This window comes from Hibiscus syriacus, unplaced genomic scaffold (assembly GCF_006381635.1).
Source record: "Hibiscus syriacus cultivar Baekdansim isolate YM2019G1 unplaced genomic scaffold, ASM638163v2 tig00110209_pilon, whole genome shotgun sequence".
NCBI lineage: Eukaryota > Viridiplantae > Streptophyta > Magnoliopsida > Malvales > Malvaceae > Hibiscus > Hibiscus syriacus.
The window spans coordinates 1314364-1333811 of NW_024062628.1; the positions used below are offsets into that span (position 1 = coordinate 1314364).

A 19448-nucleotide genomic window follows, 5' to 3' on the forward strand; every position below is an offset into this window, starting at 1 on the left:
CAGCCTAAGTGGCCCTTGTGGGCTATACAGAGACCAAGGTATACACAGAGTCAAATAGGGTTAAGACACGCCCACCTTAATTACCTGCAAGCATGGACATCAAATAACAAGGGTCGCCTAGGGTCATGACCACCGCACATCAAGGTGCACCTAGATCCGAGGCTAACGCACGACAAGGTCAGCCGAGGGCTCTAGCCAATAAGTAATAGGATATACTTAGGGTCGGGTCTAACTCACACCGAGTATGCACCTAGAACCGAGATGAATGCACAAATGGGGCCACTTGGGGGACGAGGGCAGCACACATTGAGGGCTCTCAAGGCCGAGGCCTGTGCACACCGAGGGTGCACTGAGGGCTGAGGCCAGTATCGACTTAGGGTCTGTCCACCTAGAAAAACTAACCATTCCTTGGAAAATAAAGCCAAATAGCATAGTCCTTGTTTGAATAGGACTCAAACATTAGAGTTTCAACTAAAGTAAAGAGTTTTACTTGTAGTTAGATTAGGAGTAGTCATTAGATGTAAGGGGACTTCATTATAAAAGGAGGCCTCCCCACCTCCATTAGACATAGAGAGTTTTATGTTAATAAACATAGGCATTCATGCCAAAAATTTCCCCACACACGTTTACTTATGTTTTTTATTGGAATTCTATCGTGTTTATCACTATAGCAATATTAACCGAGGAGTTTAGGCTGAATTAGACGTCGAGCAATCGAGAGAGGCATTTAAGGGCCACACGGACCAACTAACCGACTGTCTAGCTCCGTAAAAAAAATACTCTCGCCTACCGTAAAGTCTTTATCAAAAATCATTTTATTTTTGACGTGTCCATATACACCACACTAATGAACAAAATAAAATATCTCAATTCTCTATTTACCAACAAAAGTATGTTCTTGATTTATTGGCTGAAACTGGCATGCTAGGTTGTATACCTGTCGAAACCCCAATGGAGTTCAATTCTAAGCTAGGCAATGATGATGATGGGGAAGAAGCAGACAGGGGGAGATACCAGCGACTCGTGGGAAAATTTATTTATCTATCTCACACCCGACCTGATATTGCATTCGGGGTGAGTGTCATCAGTCAGTATATGCATGCTCGAAAGGAAAAACATTTGGAGGCAGTTTACAGGATGCTAAGGTATTTGAAGGGAACAACGAGTAAAGGTCTTCAATTCAAGAAAAATACCAGTTGTGACATAGAACTTTACACTTATGCAGATTGGGCAGGATCAGTGAGTGACAGACGATCTACAAGTGGTTATTGTAGCTATATGTGGGGCAATCTTATGACATGGAGAAGTAAAAAACAGTCTGTTATGGCTCGTAGCAGTACAAAGGCAGAATATCGAGCTTTGTCTCATGGTATATGTAAGGGAATTGGTTACAAAGATTAATGAAGGAACTAAAAGTATCTTATGTTAAACCTATGAAGGTATATTGTGATAATCAAGCTGCTGTCAGTATAACACATAACCCAGTTTATCACGATTGGACTAAACACGTGGAGATGATCATTATTTCATCAAAGAGAAGGTAAATTCAGGAGAAGTTTGTATCATTTATCTTCCTACTAAGCAACAAGTTGCAGACTTGCTAACTAAAAGTATGAGTAAGAATGTGTTTGAAGATTTTATTTGCAAGCTGGGATTGATAAATATCTATACACCAGCTTGAGGGGGAGTATTGGAAATCCTAGAATTAAGGAACTCAATCTTCTTCTTTATTTTTAGGAGTTAACCTAGTGTAAATATGTCTCTAATTGTAGTTCCTAATTTTTAGGGATACTTTCCTATTTTTTGTACTAATCATTTCTTTAAAGTTGTAATCTGCTGTTAAGAAATATGAGAATCATTTTTTCTCAAAACTGTTCAGAAACATGTAGCCTCACCAAGTCCTTCTCCTGACTTGATTACTTGGACACTCGCAATCATATCGAACTTTCCTCTGGGTTCGGCTGCCTCAACATCAACAGTCGTATCTCATCTTGTACTTTGCTTGACTACATTGACCCTCTCAATCGGACCAAGTCTTTACCTAGCTTGGCAGCTTAAACACTTGTGACCACGCCAATTCCCATTATTTCTCCTTCTTCATCCTCTTTATGATGGTTGCAAGGCGATGCTTTTCTGGACATCCTCTAATCAAGTGAGGACCATCACAGAATTAACACTTTAGTTTTTTCTTACTCGCTTTCTTGTTCACACCAGACTTAGCCTTGTCATTCTTTCCTGATGGCTTTCACAGGCTACGAACAGTCGATGGCTCACCTTAGCCATTTGAAGAGTTTCCTTTACCATCTCCCAGCTACACCTTTTCCCGGTCTCCCCCACTATTTTCACTATCCCTGGGCATGGGCCTGGATGACACAAAACTAGTTGGCTTGTCTCCCGCAAGCTCGGTCAGCTTTCCGGCTACAACTATGGCCTCCAAAAGTCTCTGGGCATCTCCTTGCTCTCCCCCGAGCATCACCCCTTGTCTAAGTCCCTTCAAGAAGGTCTTGAGCACACCCCAATCACTCATTGCTCCCTTGCATATGAGTAGCTCCCTCTTGAGCTCATCCACCTCATTTCTCAAAGCCATCACCTCAGCTTCATGGGTATTACTTCCTTGAACCATCTCCAACTCGTTGAGAACTCGGTGCGTCTCATCCTTGAACCTATCCTCCATGGACTCCAATCTATCAACGCGGGACTCCATAACACCCTGGGTCTCTTTGACCTCTTCCTCGACTTTTTCAAGTCTCCCGACCCTCTTTTCCCATAAAGTTGAGATCTACTCCAACTTGATGAGCCTCTCTGCGTGGAAAGCCAAACATTCCATCAAATAAGCCCATTTCTCGTACATTGTCAGTTCCTCTTCTTGTTCCTCATCAAGACTCTTCTCATCTTCACGAGTGAACGTGTTGCCTTGCTCGAACACGCCTTGAGCTCCACCATTGAGCCTCTCTACCTTGAGATCTAGCTCATCCTGGTGTGTTTGTGTTGCCTCATGTATTGCTTGTGAACTCATCACGACATCCCATGGTTGGACACCGATGATGCTCTCGAGCTCGTCAGACTCTTCTTGTTTCCCACCATAGCACTCTTTGCCTTTGTTTGTGGAAACTCTTTTTCTCTTGTGCCCCATCTCAATTAACTTTTCCACGAACTAGCTCTATTCACCATTGACTAGCTCGAGCGCAAAATCTTTCCAACTCAATTACCAAAGTAAATTGACTGGACAGTAAGTAAATCAAACTTACCTGGTCTCGCACCTTCCACCAAACCGTCGGAATATCAGAGTTAAGGTCTGATAGGGCATGCGGCCTTAGACGCTTTTTGGTCTTCTCTGTGACTAAGTAAGCCTTACCCAAGCCTAGTGAGAATGCAACACAAAGGTTGGAATCAAGCCCTCAAGACTTCTAGGATTGTGGAAGCTTAAACACCAACGTGGCTACTCCAAGCCACCAAGGTTGGCTTATCATGTGAAAGTGCAAACACAAGTGTAGCTACTCCTGACCACCAAGCTAGGCAACAACACAAAGAGAATGAAGACCAAAGAACACTGAAAGTATAGTAAATGTCTAAGAGCATTATTACTCTCTCCCCAAGAGAATGGAGGAGTGAATGAAAGAATGGATGATACAAATGAGGATGAGAGACTGTCTATTTATAGTTGAGCTCCCTCTCAATCAATGGCCCAGATCATTTTATATCAACGGCTAAGATATGCCAATTAATAACAAATACCATAAATCAAGGAGCTACAACCAAATCCTACCTAATTACATCCATTAGTAGGATTCTTTTCTTGGATAGGTGTTCACACTGGATATGGTAAGATTCTCCCACAACATCTTCCTGATTTTATTGTCTCTTGCCATATTTACCGAGCTTCTGTGGTCATCATCGGATATGATGTCACTTTCTTTTTCTACACAACCAATGTGAACGGGTCGAATTCCCGTTGTATAATGTCTAAACCAAATTCTGCCGCACATTCTCCCAAACAATTGAGAGGCCTCTCCATAAATGAGAATACTTGTCAAAAACTCTGTATTTAGAGCAAAGTACCCGAGCCCAAAGTTGAGAGCGATAGGTAATTAAACGAAACGCCATCATAAGGAATGATTTGCTCGCCCATACCTCTTCCACTTACGAGATGCATTCCCTGTCGTTCAGTAGTGTCACCCGAAACGAAGTTAAGAATTAGACGTTCAAGCTCATAACAAATCTTCTTTGGGAGATAATTTGTCTCCATGGTGTACTGAGGGACAGCTACTAAAACAGCTTTAGCTAATGTGATTCACCTGGCCAAGGAAAGATGCTTGGTCTTCCAACCCGTTAACCTATCTTGAACCCTTTGAAGATGTAATTACACATGACATGCGAAACCCGATCATGGAGAAGAGACGCCCCAAATATTTACCCAAATTCTCCACGCGAGAAAACTGAAATCCATTGCTGATGTCAATCCGAAGTTTCTCTTCCACGTTCCTAGAGAAACAAATATTGGTTTTTGACAAGCTAACTTTATGTCCAGAAGCTTGATAAAATTTAACAAGAATATTTTTAATAACTCCAAGTTAAGAAGGCGAGGCTTTCACAAATAATACAAGATCGTTTGCAAAAAATAAGTGAGATAACCCCTAGAAATCTTGATCGGTTTCCAAATTCCCTGTTCAACAACTCTCTGGATAGTTTGTGCAAGCTATTCCATAAAGAGGACAAATATACGGCGGCGGAGGATCCCTTTGACGAATTCCCTGAGAAGGATTAAAACTATCCATCTGCTGACCCTTCCAAAGAACTTGGGTTGAAGCAGTAGTAATACAACTCATGATTAAATGACGCATAGTAACAGGTAATCCCAGATCAGATAAAATATCCTCAATGAACCATCATTTTAACCTATCGTATGTTTTCTTCGAGTCCACTTTAATTACCATCGACCCCTTCCGTCCTTGTTTTTTCTTCATCGAATGTTTAATATTTGCAATAACAATATTATTAGTGATGCATCGGTCAGGCATAAAACTCTTTAGGTCTCCATGATCCACTTAGGAAGTAAAGGCTTCAGACGAGCAATAATAATCTTCTTGATTATTTTAAACATGATCGTACGCAAACTTGTAGGACTGAATTGAGTGAAATTCTCCAGAACCACTACCTTCGGGATGAGTACAAAAAGAATATGACTAATGTCTGCAAGGATCTCTCCACTTTAAAACAGCACTGCACAAATCTGTATATATTCTCCCCCATAGTCTCCCAATTCTTTTGGAAAAAAGCTACATGCATGGAATCCATCTACCCCAGGAGCTTTGGAATGATGCGTGTCAGTGAGTACGGTTTTAACCTCCTCATTATTAACGCCTTTTGACAAAGCTTATAATGTCTCCCAGGAGAATTCAAAGAAATTTCCCCTTATGTTATACAAAAACGATAGATCCTCTTATGTGAATAAATTGTGAAAAAAAATCCACATCCTCTTTCCTTAACCGAGGTTGGTCAAAACACCAAGAATCATCATCAAGTTTCATAGAAAGTATAGCATTCTTACGCCTTTTTTGCTTAGCGAAAGCATGGTAGAATTTAGTATTACAATCCCCTCTAAAATCCAAACACAGCGAGACTTTTGTTTCCAAAGCCTCTCCTCTTGCTCCAATACCACATCCAACTACAATTTCAGCTTCGCTTCCAGTTCTATCAAATAATTTGAATCACGCCAAGCGAGAGCATTATTGATGCCTCTTAATCTAGCCAGTAAGGATTTCTTCTTCCAATCAATTTCTCCAAAACTATTCACATTCCAAGCCATCAGTGATTCTTTAAAGGAGACTAGGTTCTGCCAAGTATTTTTCTCACTCTTCCAATAAGACCGAAGCAAAGTAACTTTGGATGGTCTTGCCATGAGAATAGAAACCAAAATAGAGGGTTCATCCTCCCTCTCATCCAAGTGAAAAACGTGACTATCGGGGAAACATTGTGGCCATCCTTCGTTAGCTAGGCATCTATCTAATCATTGATGCAAAGAGCCCCTAGACCAAGTGAGTTGCGACCCATGAAACCCAATAACCATCAAAGCCATATCAAGACAAACTGACAAAAACCCCGACTAGGAGACCAACAACCCATCACTCCACCCTTGAGGTCATCAATATTTAATAGAACATTAAAATCACCCTGAGTAACCAGGGGTGATCCCTTCCCGGGTCCAAAGCTCCGACATAGAAGGGTTAGCATACACCATGGTAATAAAAATCGGCTTCGGCAATTCATTATGTGGAACCATCACATGAATAAACTGATTTGAAATTCGAACAAATTCAACCCTCACATCTGGTTTCCATAACAACTAAATATCACCACTAAAGCCATATGTCTCAACCCGAAAAGAGTTTGAGAAACCCAACATCCGAATAGTATCATCCGCTCTACGACCACTAACCCGAGTCTCAAGAAAATGAATGAATATATGTTCAGATTTAGTTAATACTTTGTTAATATTTATATATAGAAAATTTTCTGAGCGTATTTATATAGTTGAGATGCACTTATATAATATGAAATTTAAAACTTTTATACGTAGGTAATTAAATATAATGATTAAGATTAAACTTTCTACATTAAAACAATCTATTAAAGTTCAAATTTTAAATAAAACACGATATATTAAAATAGATAAATTACGTAAAATAAATATTATATAACATGTATGTATAAGAAATACCACATAACTACTTATTGGAAATAAATAAGAAAGATAATACGACTAAAGAAAGATAAAGCATTTGGACCCAATTAAGTCAAGGACCAGCCTTGGGTTGAGGATTTGTGACTCTCTACAATTTGGGTTTGAAATCTTTATTAGGTCTTCTTTAGGATCAAGCCCATACAATAGCCTAATAATACCCACGTCTTTGCCTTTAATATTTTTTTAAAGAAACCTATAAGGAGAAAAAAATACCCTGGGATCTTGTATTACCAGAAGAAGAATTATTGGATACAATAGGCGTGATAATCTTGGGATAAACCGAGTCAAAACACATGGCATTTTTAGAACGGAGAGTCCACTTAGCCAAAATATGTGCCTCAATAATACAAACTCTAGGAACAAAACACACTTTGTAATTTAAATTAGCATCCAAATTCTACGAACTTTCCGAAGATGATAACCCAACTTAGACAAATCCTCATATGCTCGAGACATCTTGTTGACAACAAGCTTTTAGTATGATTCAAAGAATACATACGTCCACCGAATATTCACTCGTCAAAGAAAGTGTTGCATTCAAGACATGAATTTTCGAAAGTCCAACTTCGACACAACCTAGGGATGACACAGTCATGCCGCCAAGTATTTGGCCAACAAAACCTCGGGCAATAACTCCCATAGTCGCTATACACCTAGTAGGCTCAAAAGCATCATCAAGATTGATCTTCACATAACCTGGAGGGGGAGGTTATAACCTGGAGGGGGAGGTTGCCACTTCGCAGGATGAATACATAAAGTTGCTCCTGGAGAATACCATAAAGTCCTTGCTCTCCCCAGTTCATGTTTCTTGGCCAATAGGTAGTCGTGCTGAAGGGAGGCATCATTGGTAGCCAGTATCCATGGGGTTGAATCTTGTTATCATGCACCTTGGAATTCCTTCCATTCTAGAGGTTCCAAAGCAAAACAGAAAAGCAAGCAAGGCCAGCTAGATCCAACTTAGTAATCACCAAGTCTAACTAATCCAATTGAGAAATAAGAAGACTAGACAAGAACATACCTTACATATCTGTGCAAATAAAAGTTTCTTGGGCATAGGAGCAATCTCGTGAAATATGAACTACCGTCTCTTCATCCAAGCTGCACATTTCACAAAGGCCATCACTTAAGCCAAGTGCACGTAATCATTTACCAATCAGTAACCCACCATGCGCCAATCGCCAATCAAAGATCTTAATCTTAGGAAAGATCTGTAGTTTAGCAACTATTTTCCAAATTTTGGAAGTAGACGTCGGAGAATGATTGGGACGTTGAAGCTACCAGTAACCTGAATGAGCAGAGTATATACCTAAATCATGGTTACCCCATATGATCACATCCCTTTGGATTGGAGTAATGGAGGTCAATAAACTCAAATCAGAGTCAATAATGTTAAAAATATGGTGTACCTTTGACTCGTTCCAGGTAGACGTTCCACCATGCAATGTCATGCATGTAACTGTTGCGCGAGAATATATGTATGACTAATCTCTGGCAAGGGAAACTAACTTCGATCCACCCCATTTATCCTTGGTCGTATGGATGTAGCTATCCCTTTCAACTGTCAAATATAATGCACCTGAAAAAGCCTAAATGGTTTTGTGGATACATTTTCATGCATAGAAGCTTTTGTTACGACAAGAGCACTAAGTATGGCACTATTTGGATAGTACTTTTCTTTCCATTCTCGTTCCAACAAACAATCGGGGTGTTGAATTAAACGCCAAACTTGTTTACCAAGCATTGCTAAATTAAATGATCGTAGATCAAGAAAACCAAGCCCTTTGACTTTTCGGTGTATAGATTGTAGACCATGCCACTTACAGCCAATCGTGCTCAAAAATCTTTCCAGCCCTCCAAAAACGGCGTATGATGCTAGAGATCTCATTAAACAAGTGTTGAGGAGCATATAGCAATACATCTCATATTTCGGTAAAGCATGAGCAACGGATTTAAGGAATACTTCCCTACCCTCGTAAGATAATAATCGCTTTGTCCATCCAACAACTCGTGCATCCAAATGTATGAGTTTTATTTTTACCTATGTAAAGTGGGAGTCCTTCTAATCGTTTGCGAAATAAAATAAAGGACAAATTTATCCAGGTTCGCACGTTGGCTAGAGCAACTTCATATATATTTAGAATCCCTTCTGTTCGATTAGCCTCGCTCATGGAATTTTGTAGGAAAATCAGACTGTCATCACAAACAGGAGATGCGATACTCGGGATCCTCATAGAGAAACTCTAATCCCTTTGATCAAGAAACAAAGCAACCTGATACAGTAATAATTTCCTTACTTATATAATATTAGATTAATTTTTTTGAATAATTTAGTACGATGCATGTATATTTAAGCCTCTTCATTAAGTATATTTAATTATGTATCTCATTGGTTAAAAGGATAATTGTTATTCTTAGAGATTCTATGTTCGAGAACTAGCGACTGCAGGATATTTGAGTGTTTATTGTCAAATGGTTGAGTTTTTAGAATAGATATTACAACTTATAATCACTCTAGATTAATAATATATATATATATATATTAATAATAATATAAATTGAATAAAACTCAATTTGTATTAAGTTAATTTTTTTTATTAATTTAGAGTAAATACACGATATCTGTTCAAAAATAACAATCAACCATTTGACATTGAGCGTTCACACTCCTGACATTCTCAGTGCTCGAGCTCGGGACCTCAAAAAATAACAATAACTTTTATCATTGAGGTCACTCAGTTCGTATAGTATTAAGTTAATTATTTTAAATGCAAATAAAGAGAAAAACATTTATGTGAGCATTTATTTATAAAAGTTATTTCACGTATAATTATAGATATAATAGTAACTAATTTATTTATATAATCATTTTTTCATTTTAACATTTAATTATCTTATTATTAAAATTATTTTATTTAAAGATTAATATATGATACCCATATTTGATCGTGATGATCTATATGAACTTAAAATATCATATAAGTCTTTTCACATATATTAAAATTAAACTCGATTTTTATAAAGTTAATTTTTTTAAAGTAAATAAAGAGAAAACAACATTTATGTGAACATTTATTTGTAAAAATTATTTCACGTATAATTATAGATATAATAGTAAATAATTTATTTATATAATATTTTTCATTTTTTAATATTTAATTATTTTATTTAAAGATTATATATGGTATGCATATTTGATTGTGATATTCTGATCTGAACTTGAAAAATCACATAAGTCTTTTTATATATATTATATTAATAATAATATCGATTGAGTTAAACTCAATTTGTATTAAGTTAATTTTTTAATTGTAAATAAAGAGAAAAAATATTTATGTGAACGTTTATTTATAAAAATTATTTCACGTATAATTATAGATATAATGGTAAATAATTTATCTATATAATTAATCTTCTAACATTTAATTATCTTATTTTTTAAAATTATTTTATTTAAAGATTATATATGATACTTATATTTGATAATCTGATCTGAACTTAAAATATCAAATTAGTTATCAAAGTGACTCAAAACAAAATCTAATCTGTTTTTAAACATCTAAATTTGTTTATCCGAAAACATATTTATTACAAATCAATCATATTTATAGTTTTAAAACCTATATAAATGTCTTTTGTACTCAAATTAACATTTTAACATTTAATGATGTTTGAACTCATGAAGTCATGATCTAAGTGATTGAAGAGAATGTTGTTCTTTCTAAAGATTTTGAGTTCGAGTGGTTATGTCTACAGGGCGTGTATACGTTATCAATTGATTAAATTTTTTTGAATAAATACTATATTATAATCACATAAAGTATTAAAAAATATTTAAAGATATCCTTTTGTATTTATTGAATAATATTAATAATTAAAAGAAATGTTTTTTTTAAGTTTAGAGTTGAAGTAACTGCTTTTCCATTATAATCACTGCTATTAGAGAAAAAACATTCAAGGGCAAAAGTTTTCTATCAAATCAGACTTAGAAATTATCGTGATTTATATTTTTAATTATTAATTATTATTAAAAAATATATTTAAAAAAACTAAAGTTTTTATTTATCAACCTCTCAATTAAAAAAAATTGTATTTATCATTAAAAAATATTTTAACCCCGTTACAATAAGTTCTTAATTCCACCCTGATTTTAAATAAGGACAAAATCATCCATTTTCATATTATTTTATTCATTTGAAAACTTTAGCCTAAACTTTTGATTTGTTTATTTATACTTGAAATAGACAATTTTAGATTATTTTTTCTATAAATATATTTTATTTTTTAATATTAATTTTAATAGTTTATTTTCAGCTAGATGTTCACAAATGATACGTGTGGGGAGGGAATTACTTGCAAAAAAATGTATAGTAGTGTAAACAAGTAGATACTCTTTATCCTGACAGATTTATCTTTGGTAATGCTGAATCAAGTACAAGATTTTAGTGGTGTGCGCACTTAGAATACGAGATAAACTTGCTACTGTATTCAGGATGGCTTCCTTCTTCAATCCCAAGAACTTGTACACATTGTGATCTTTGTTTGGTGGCATCATATTTTAAGAATGATGAGATCTGCAGAAGAGCGTGCCCCTAAATGTAATTACTGTCAGAACCCACTACTCTTGTTTCTGAAGCTCAAGCACTAATATTAACCATCAAAATCTCTTTCACCTCCTTCCTGGATTTCTGATTTGGCTCTAATCATACAACATTTGATTATAGATGTTAATGATGCTTAACACTCGGATGTTAATTTCTTACTCCAACTTCTGAATCCTTTCTGGTAGTGCTACAAAAATGCATGTTGGGCTAATATCACTTGGTTTTAATTATGACATAATTCACCTTCTAGTAAGTTGTGATGGACTGGCTTGGAAAATGATCACCAAGTTGTAATCCATCATATATATTATAACTTTATATTATACTCCATTATATTTGTGGAAAAACCACCGAGACCTAGAAGTACGAGTATTGTTATATTGAAATCTTTTAAGAAAATAAGTTTATTCTTGTCGTAAAATATATAAAAAAAGAAAACACAATTTAATTTAGTTCTTGAGACAATTCTCTATTTATATAATTAATTATTGATTTCGTTTTTATATATTTATAGTTTTTCTATACAACTTATGATATTAACCTTTATTTCTGTAATACTTCAGTACTTATGACATGTATACTTTAGTACTTATGTGTAACATATTGAATTACTTAATTTCGCACCATATTTTATAATAACATTATATATTATATATATATATATATATATATATATATATATATATATATATATATATATATGCCCACAATGACATATTTTAATTAAATAATCTCTCACTTGGATGTCACAATCTTGTCAATCAACTATATTCATATATGATCAAAATAATCTTTGTCATACCAATAATGACTAGATCTATCAATGGTTATATACGATTATAATCAAATGATATCGATAAATTATTGATGTGTAGCATGAAAATTACATGCAATGTGAACTAAACATGTATATTTCTAATTGGTCATCTTTAAATTCTAGTGAGATACTAGAATAAAAATTACATATCATGTTAAATATGATTTTGTAAAAAAAAAACTTGTGGATCAAAACAAAAACGTGTGAATATGTGAGATACCAAAATAGGTAGTTTATCATATATTATACTCTGTTATATTTGTGGGAAAAGAACTTAGATAATATTCCTCAGTGCACGAATGCTTTCCCCACAAATTGTGGTTTTTGGGTATAGCGTCTATAGGAATGGGCAAATCAGTTACCTGTTTCGTATTAGATGCTAATAATATATTTTTGTTTTTATTGTCTTAAACTGTTGAGGTGTCTTTGCTCTCAGCCTATCATCACCACTTCTCAGTACCATCACCACCATACCACCACCATGTCAACCGGTGTGGCACATTAGATAAGCGAAAACACACTTTGGGTGGATATTATTGCTTAAATGATTTGCAGTGCGCGTGCACGGACCACCATCTTACTAGTATTTATATCGTGGAGTTGGCTGGGAGCTTTAACTTGTCAATCGAAGCCATTTGAGTTCAACTTCATGAAGCCCCTCGTTCCATTCATTTTCAGTTTGACGTCCTTTTTAATCTATGTCTCATTGCTAACAGAAATCGGAGGAGCTGCTGAAGAGAAGGATGGTGTTTATATCGTGTATATGGGGGCAGCGCCGTCGACCAACGGTTCATTAAGGGACGATCATGCTCAACTTATGAGCTCGTTGTTAAAACGGTGGATGCACTAAAACATCTTTGTTTCAAATTGTTGACTTTCTCATCTTTGAATTAATCTGATGTCAAAGTTTAAAATTTCATTTGCTCAGGAAAAAGGATGCCCTGATTCACAGCTACAAAAATGGTTTCACTGGGTTTGCAGCACATCTATCAGCAGATGAGGCTCATTCAATTGCCAAGAGACAAGGAGTTGTGTCAGTATTCCCAGACCCTGTGTTAGAACTCCACACTACTCGCTCTTGGGATTTCTTGAACTTTCAAACTTCGGTCGTGATTGACTCAAATCCCGGCTTGAACTCGAACTCGACATCTCATGATTCAGATGCCATCATTGGCATCCTAGATACAGGTGAAACATGTTCGCCAATTTGTAGAATTCTATCACATTAGTTCTCTGGGTGTTTTGTTGTTTGTAAGATGTTCATCACGCAATTCGCAATGCAAATTTCATTCTTTTTACAAGCTTCAAGTTACGTGAGCACTAACATTAAATACAATGGACATAGGAATTTGGCCCGAGTCGGAGAGTTTTAACGACAAGGCCATGGGTCCAATTCCATCACGATGGAATGGCACTTGCGCAGCAGCTCAGGATTTCAACACCTCCAACTGCAACAAGTAACCTCTAAGCCGTATGATTAATTACAATTTATTAATCTCATAAACAAGTCCTAATCTTTTGTTCGGCAACAGAAAAATAATTGGGGCAAGATCCTATGACGTTGACGAAAGGTCTGTAATTAGGTACCATTCTCCGAGGGATATGGTTGGACACGGTACCCATGTAGCGTCAACGGCAGCTGGAAGTGAAGTTCAGGGTACATCTTACTACGGGCTGGCAGCAGGGACAGCCAAGGGAGGATCCCCAGGGTCAAGAATAGCTGTATACAGAGTATGTTCCCCTTTTAATGGATGCCGTGGATCCAGCATATTGGCAGCAGCTTTTGATGATGCAATTGCCGATGGGGTTGATGTTTTATCACTGTCCCTTGGGTCATCATCGTTTATAAAACCACAAATCACAGATGATCCCATTGCCCTAGGAGCATTCCACGCGGTGCAACATGGAATTACTGTGGTTTGCTCTGCAGGCAATGATGGACCCGACCCTGGATCAGTTGTGAATGCCGCACCTTGGATCATAACTGTTGCCGCTAGCACAATTGACCGGGATTTTGAGTCTGATGTTATACTAGGTGACAACTCAGTAATTAAGGTAGTGATCCTCTTCTTTATCCTTTTTCTTGTTTTTCAGTCGGTGGGATTCGTCATTTCTCTTCTTTTAACTCGTACACAGGGTGGAGGCATTCATTTTGCCGACATTCAAAAGTCCCCTGCATATCCGATTATATACGCAAAATCAGCCAAGAAAAAAGAAGCAGACGTAAATGATTCAAGGTGCTGAACTATAAATAAATTTATGGAAATTTTATTAACATTCACCCCAAATGAAATGAATGGTTATTCCAATCACTCGTTTTGTTCTAGGAACTGCCACCCAGATTCCTTGGATCAAGAACTCGTCAAAGGAAAGATTGTTGTATGTGAGCATGTAGATAACTTCTACTCGGTGAGTGAGAAAAAGGATGAAGTGAAGAAGCTAGGAGGTGTTGGAGCAGTCGTGATTGATGATGAATCAAGACAGCTCGCTTCCTCATATGGTACATTTCCCACATCGGTGATCCGTACAGAGGACAACACCAAGGTTCTTTCCTACATCAACTCAACAAAGTAATACAGCTACCCTAGTCAAACTAATCCCAATTAGATCATGTTTTAAACTTCTAATTTTATCCATTTTGAGATTTGTAGAAACCCAGTTGCCACAATCTTGCGTACTACATCACCCACAAAGTACACACCAGCACCTACCATAGCATATTTCTCATCTAGAGGTCCTTCAACCATCCCAAAGAACATTCTCAAGGTAACCCTTGTCTGCTTCATTGTTTCAGAACTTGTTTCTTCCTAAGCTGCTATTGATGAAGCTATAAAATTGAATGTCTTGCAGCCTGATATTGCAGCACCAGGAGTTAATATTCTTGCAGCATGGATAGCAAATGACACGGCTGAGGCGCCAGAAGGAAAGGAGCCGCCATTGTATAATCTGATCTCAGGAACCTCTATGGCATGTCCCCATGTTTCCGGGATTGCTGCCACGAAAGGAGCCGCCATTGTATAATCTGATCTCAGGAACCTCTATGGCATGTCCCCATGTTTCCGGGATTGCTGCCACGGTCAAATCAAAAAACCCAACATGGAGCCCCTCTGCAATCAGATCGGCCATTATGACAACCGGTGAGGAACTAAACATACAAATATACACTTGCATTTACTTTGAAAATACTGACATACTGTAGTTTAGTTCAACTAATACATGACTGCTTCTAACCGAATTTCAGCAACTCAGATAAATAATCTGAAAGCCCCAATTACGACTGAGAAAGGTACACCAGCTACACCTTATGATTTCGGGGCAGGAGAAGTAAGCCCAACAGGGCCATTGGAACCAGGCCTAGTTTACGAGACTACTGCAGTTGACTACTTGAATTTCCTCTGCTACCACGGTTATAATATAACTACAATAAAAAATATCGCCAAAACTATTCCAGATGGCTTTACATGTCCTGAGGAGTCGAGCATTGATCTTATATCCAACATCAATTATCCATCAATAGCGATTTCCAATTTCAATGGAAAGGCGGGCAGGAAAGTAAACAGAACTCTTACAACTGTTGCTGGTGATGGTAAATCAGTGTATACAGTAAGTATCGACGCACCTGCAGACCTGGATGTTCAAGTGATCCCAAACAAACTTCAATTCACTAAAAATGGAGACAAGTCATCTTACCAAGTGAGCTTCTCAGCTGCAAATCCACTAAAGAAAGATGCATTTGGATCCATAACATGGTCGAATGGAAAATACAAAGTCAGAAGTCCATTTGCTGTAAGCAGTAAAAGCAATGAGTAGGGGCTAATATCCTTAATAAGCATTAGAGCAATGTGTTCAACATCTATAAAGAAAGACAGCAGGATCCCCAAGTAGGCCATTCCACTATAATAAATATGACTTTAACTTTCTTTTACCCTGGTATTAGCATAATCTTCTATGTTTACCCTACATGTTTCACACATCAACGCATGCAAAATCGCACCCCCAAAAAAAAAATATTTATTTAAAAACAACATTTATTAACACATTAGAAACAGTTAAAATAAGTAAATACAGACGGAGATAACAACCCCGTGTTCTCAAGCACATTCAAAAGTGAAATGGAAAATGAAAAATTATTCTAAGTTCAGTTCGATTAAGATCCTTTACTCAAACGCCCATTGATTCTCGCGACGAACCTCTTCTTCTTCCTCCGTAGTAAAATCATTCTTAATATTAAATGTCTTACGGATTTCCTCCGGCGTTTTGCCCTTTATCATGTCCGCCACAGTTTGACAAGTCAGGGCCAACAAGCTCTTGATGTTCAAATAATTAGCAGCCTTCAACAAACAAAAGAGCTTTAAATATACATTAAATTAGACTCTAAATCTAAAAAGAAACAAGTGGTGAAAAGAGAGGGCTTTACCAGAATGAGATCAAATAGGGTGGTTTGATCGACCTTGACGAAATCAGCATCCCAGGCTTTAAGCTCACCTTCGTGGGAAGCTGAAGGATCCCGGATTCAGATGCTTCGACGTGCTTCTTGCAATACTCGATTACTTTAGAGAGGATCTTGCTGGTGACGTTGGGTAAAGGGATGCCACTATCAGCGCAATCGTCCTCAATCATGTGCTTGATCGTTTGTGATTCCAGAGCCACCGCCTGGTCCACCTCGAAGTTATCGCCGTCTGAGCTCTTCAGTATGATTTTCCGACCCGTAGACGACATGACTACGGATCCAAATGGGAAATTTTCAGAATCCTAATCTAGAGGAATTAGAGAAAGGGAGAAACTAGAGATTGGCCCGATACTGTATTAAAATAGGCCTAACTATGTAAATATACCTATTTTATAGGACAACTACATAAATGGTTACTTATGTTTGAAAACATTTTGTTTTAACCACTATTATTTCAAAACTAACGATTTAGTCACTAACATTAATTTATTTATAATAAATAGGAGTGATAGAATATTGGCATGTTAAATAATTGAGTTGTTTCTTTCTACATGTAACACCCCGAAATCATTGGAATAATATTAGTAATTTTAATTATTATTATAGGGACCAAATGGTCAGAATTTGAAAGTTGTAATCTATTTTGTGAACTTCCAATTAGATCATGGGCTCGAGCCGTAATTCTCCCACCACCATTTCCTTTACTTGCTATACTAGGCTAGGTTATGTAGTTGGTGTTTTTTATTCGAAATATATTTTAAAACTGATTAAGATCATATCAGGTGGCAAAACAATGTTCTCCTTTTGAAACAAAATCGAAACCCGAAAACTTTTAAAACTTCGTCCCTCGTCGCTTTCCACTTTACTCTGGCCGCCATGATTGTCATCGCTTGTACTAAGAGGAGTGACACTTCCATCTGATCAAAATCCCTCTATCCTCTTGCCATAAATCGACACCGTTAGCTGTGAAGGGTCGTTCAAAACTTTGTCATAAAACCTTAAGCCCGTCCTATTTTTGTTGATTCGTCGTCGTTGAGTCGACGGTGTTCGACACCGTCGGCACCAATAGAAATGTCTTCGTGCTTCGATCAAAACCCAGTACCTCTCAATCGTGAATCGTCGTCGTTCGCCATATAGAGTTGATCAAATACCCGTAAAAACCCTAATTGTCTATCTCTATTTTTCTTCGATTCCGGTCGAATTCATCGTTGTTACACCTCACAACCCCTAATCATAGACTCTCTATCACCGTCCGACCAAGACTCGACTAGTGGGTCACTTTACCACCATCGTTTTCACCGTTGTCGGCGTTGGTAAGATCCGATTTGCTTTTCGTTTAATTACTTCGTGTTTTGTATGGATTATAGTTATGTTTTGGGTTGATTTTGATGAGTACTTGAATAGGGAGTAATCGACCGCATGGAAATACCTTCGATATCGCACGTGCAACCACGAGCCTCCATTGCGTGGGGCCTGACCAACATCTCAGATTTTTCTTGAAGCTGAGTCAACTCGGACCCAACTAGTCTGAGTCAAATCGGATCGATCTGAGTCAATTCAAACCGGTCAGACCGTTGACCTTGACCTGCCCAAAGTTAACTTTGACCTTTGACTGCGTTGAATGTTAACTTTGACCAACAAGTCAAAATTTTATTAAAAAAATCCTATTTAATGTTTCTCAATGTCCTAAGTCCGAATCTGAAGTCTGTTTCTCCAAATTCGAACCGGGTGAGCTGTTTTTCAACGTTTTATCATCTGATTTGAATAGTTTTCCCGATTAAGTTCTGTATCTAACGTATTTCATTAGGCCTTGTCTTAGAGATATTATGGGATGTCGAATTTAAGTGCAAGAGAGATCAAATGAAGCTTAATTGGTTTATTGATATGGCATAAAAATCGATGTAATACATTACTACTTCTTGCATGCTTTAGGGAACTCATTGGTATGGGTTGCATGAATAAATATTATTGATCATTTACGTATAGTTAATTATTACTGGACTCAAACTGGATATGGTGTAAAGTTAGTAAACTAAATATAACTCAGATGATTAGCATAAGAAATTGGAAGACCGATAGGAATTAAATTCCAAGTTTGTGATTAAGTGGTAAAGCAAGCATCCTCAAGATCTGTAAATTCTGGTTACTTTCATTAAAGGTCGAATACTGAAAATTATTGTATAGTAAAATTACAAAAATACCCCTATGGGGTAAATTATAAAAATACCCCTACGGGGTAAATTATAAAAATACCATTATGATGTAAAAAGAAAGGATTGTCCCTAGAAATGGAAAATAACTCTGAAAAGACATATTGATCTGATTAAACTACCGATTTACATGGCAAATGCTTGTTTTGTTTAGAAAAAACCTAGATAACCGATTTTTAACCTTGGAGATAGCAAAAGACTTAGAATTTTTGGTTTTTGGAATATGCACTCGATAACTAAATTATTAGAATGATCCATACTATTGAATCAAAAAAATGACAGATATACCCTTAAGTATTAAAATGACTAAAATGCCCTTGAATCATACGAGGACCAAAATACCTTGAACTTTAAATTGACTAAAATAACATCGTGTGCTAAAATAACATGAATACCCTTATGACCTAGAATTAAATGGATGACATTGGATTAATTCTGGAAACATTAGTAAACCTAAGTGTTGTACCGCCTCTTTTAAGGTTGAAGCACAACCCAAAAACGTCGGACATTCTGGAATACTTCTGTAATACAAAAATTAAATAAATACCATCGAAATAATTGCTCGTTTCCTCGATATCTAATCAAAGATGATTTTGAATGTGATCAGTTCAACTAGTACAGTAAACAT

At 36.7% G+C, this 19448-nt stretch overlaps 2 protein-coding genes, 1 long non-coding RNA gene and 1 pseudogene across 3 annotated transcripts; 2 read left to right on the top strand and 2 right to left on the bottom strand.

Moving 5' to 3' along the window:
* Positions 1 to 273: 273 nt before the first annotated feature.
* On the top strand, positions 274 to 1401 carry LOC120113483 (secreted RxLR effector protein 161-like). The gene is made up of 2 exons (XM_039134631.1): positions 274 to 331; positions 929 to 1401. The coding sequence occupies exons 1-2, from the start codon at positions 274 to 276 to the stop codon at positions 1399 to 1401; spliced, it is 531 nt and encodes a 176-aa protein (XP_038990562.1).
* An 11155-nt stretch (positions 1402 to 12556) lies between these two features.
* On the top strand, positions 12557 to 16085 carry LOC120113530 (CO(2)-response secreted protease-like). Its single transcript, XM_039134664.1, is given in 10 exon segments — positions 12557 to 12997; positions 13089 to 13348; positions 13506 to 13617; positions 13693 to 14215; positions 14297 to 14397; positions 14488 to 14730; positions 14812 to 14926; positions 15011 to 15131; positions 15193 to 15297; positions 15402 to 16085. Coding segments are annotated over 10 exon segments (2442 nt in total). The 5' UTR covers positions 12557 to 12704; the 3' UTR covers positions 15971 to 16085.
* On the bottom strand, positions 13958 to 15300 carry LOC120113531. Its single transcript, XR_005515317.1, has 3 exons — positions 15197 to 15300; positions 14443 to 15120; positions 13958 to 14333 (listed from the first exon to the last, which is right to left on the bottom strand). It is a non-coding gene; the product is annotated as an uncharacterized LOC120113531 (long non-coding RNA).
* An 85-nt stretch (positions 16086 to 16170) lies between the features above and the next one.
* Positions 16171 to 16950, bottom strand: LOC120113529 (annotated as a pseudogene).
* Between the last annotated feature and the right edge of the window lie 2498 nt (positions 16951 to 19448).

Excerpts from the sequence above, each read along its gene's own strand:
- LOC120113483 (XM_039134631.1), top strand. The coding sequence starts at position 274 with ATGGGGCCACTTGGGGGACGAGGGCAGCACACATTGAGGGCTCTCAAG. Across the intron at positions 332-928 it reads GGCTCTCAAGGCCGAGGCCT|GTTGTATACCTGTCGAAACC; the intron begins GTGCACACCGAG and ends CTGGCATGCTAG.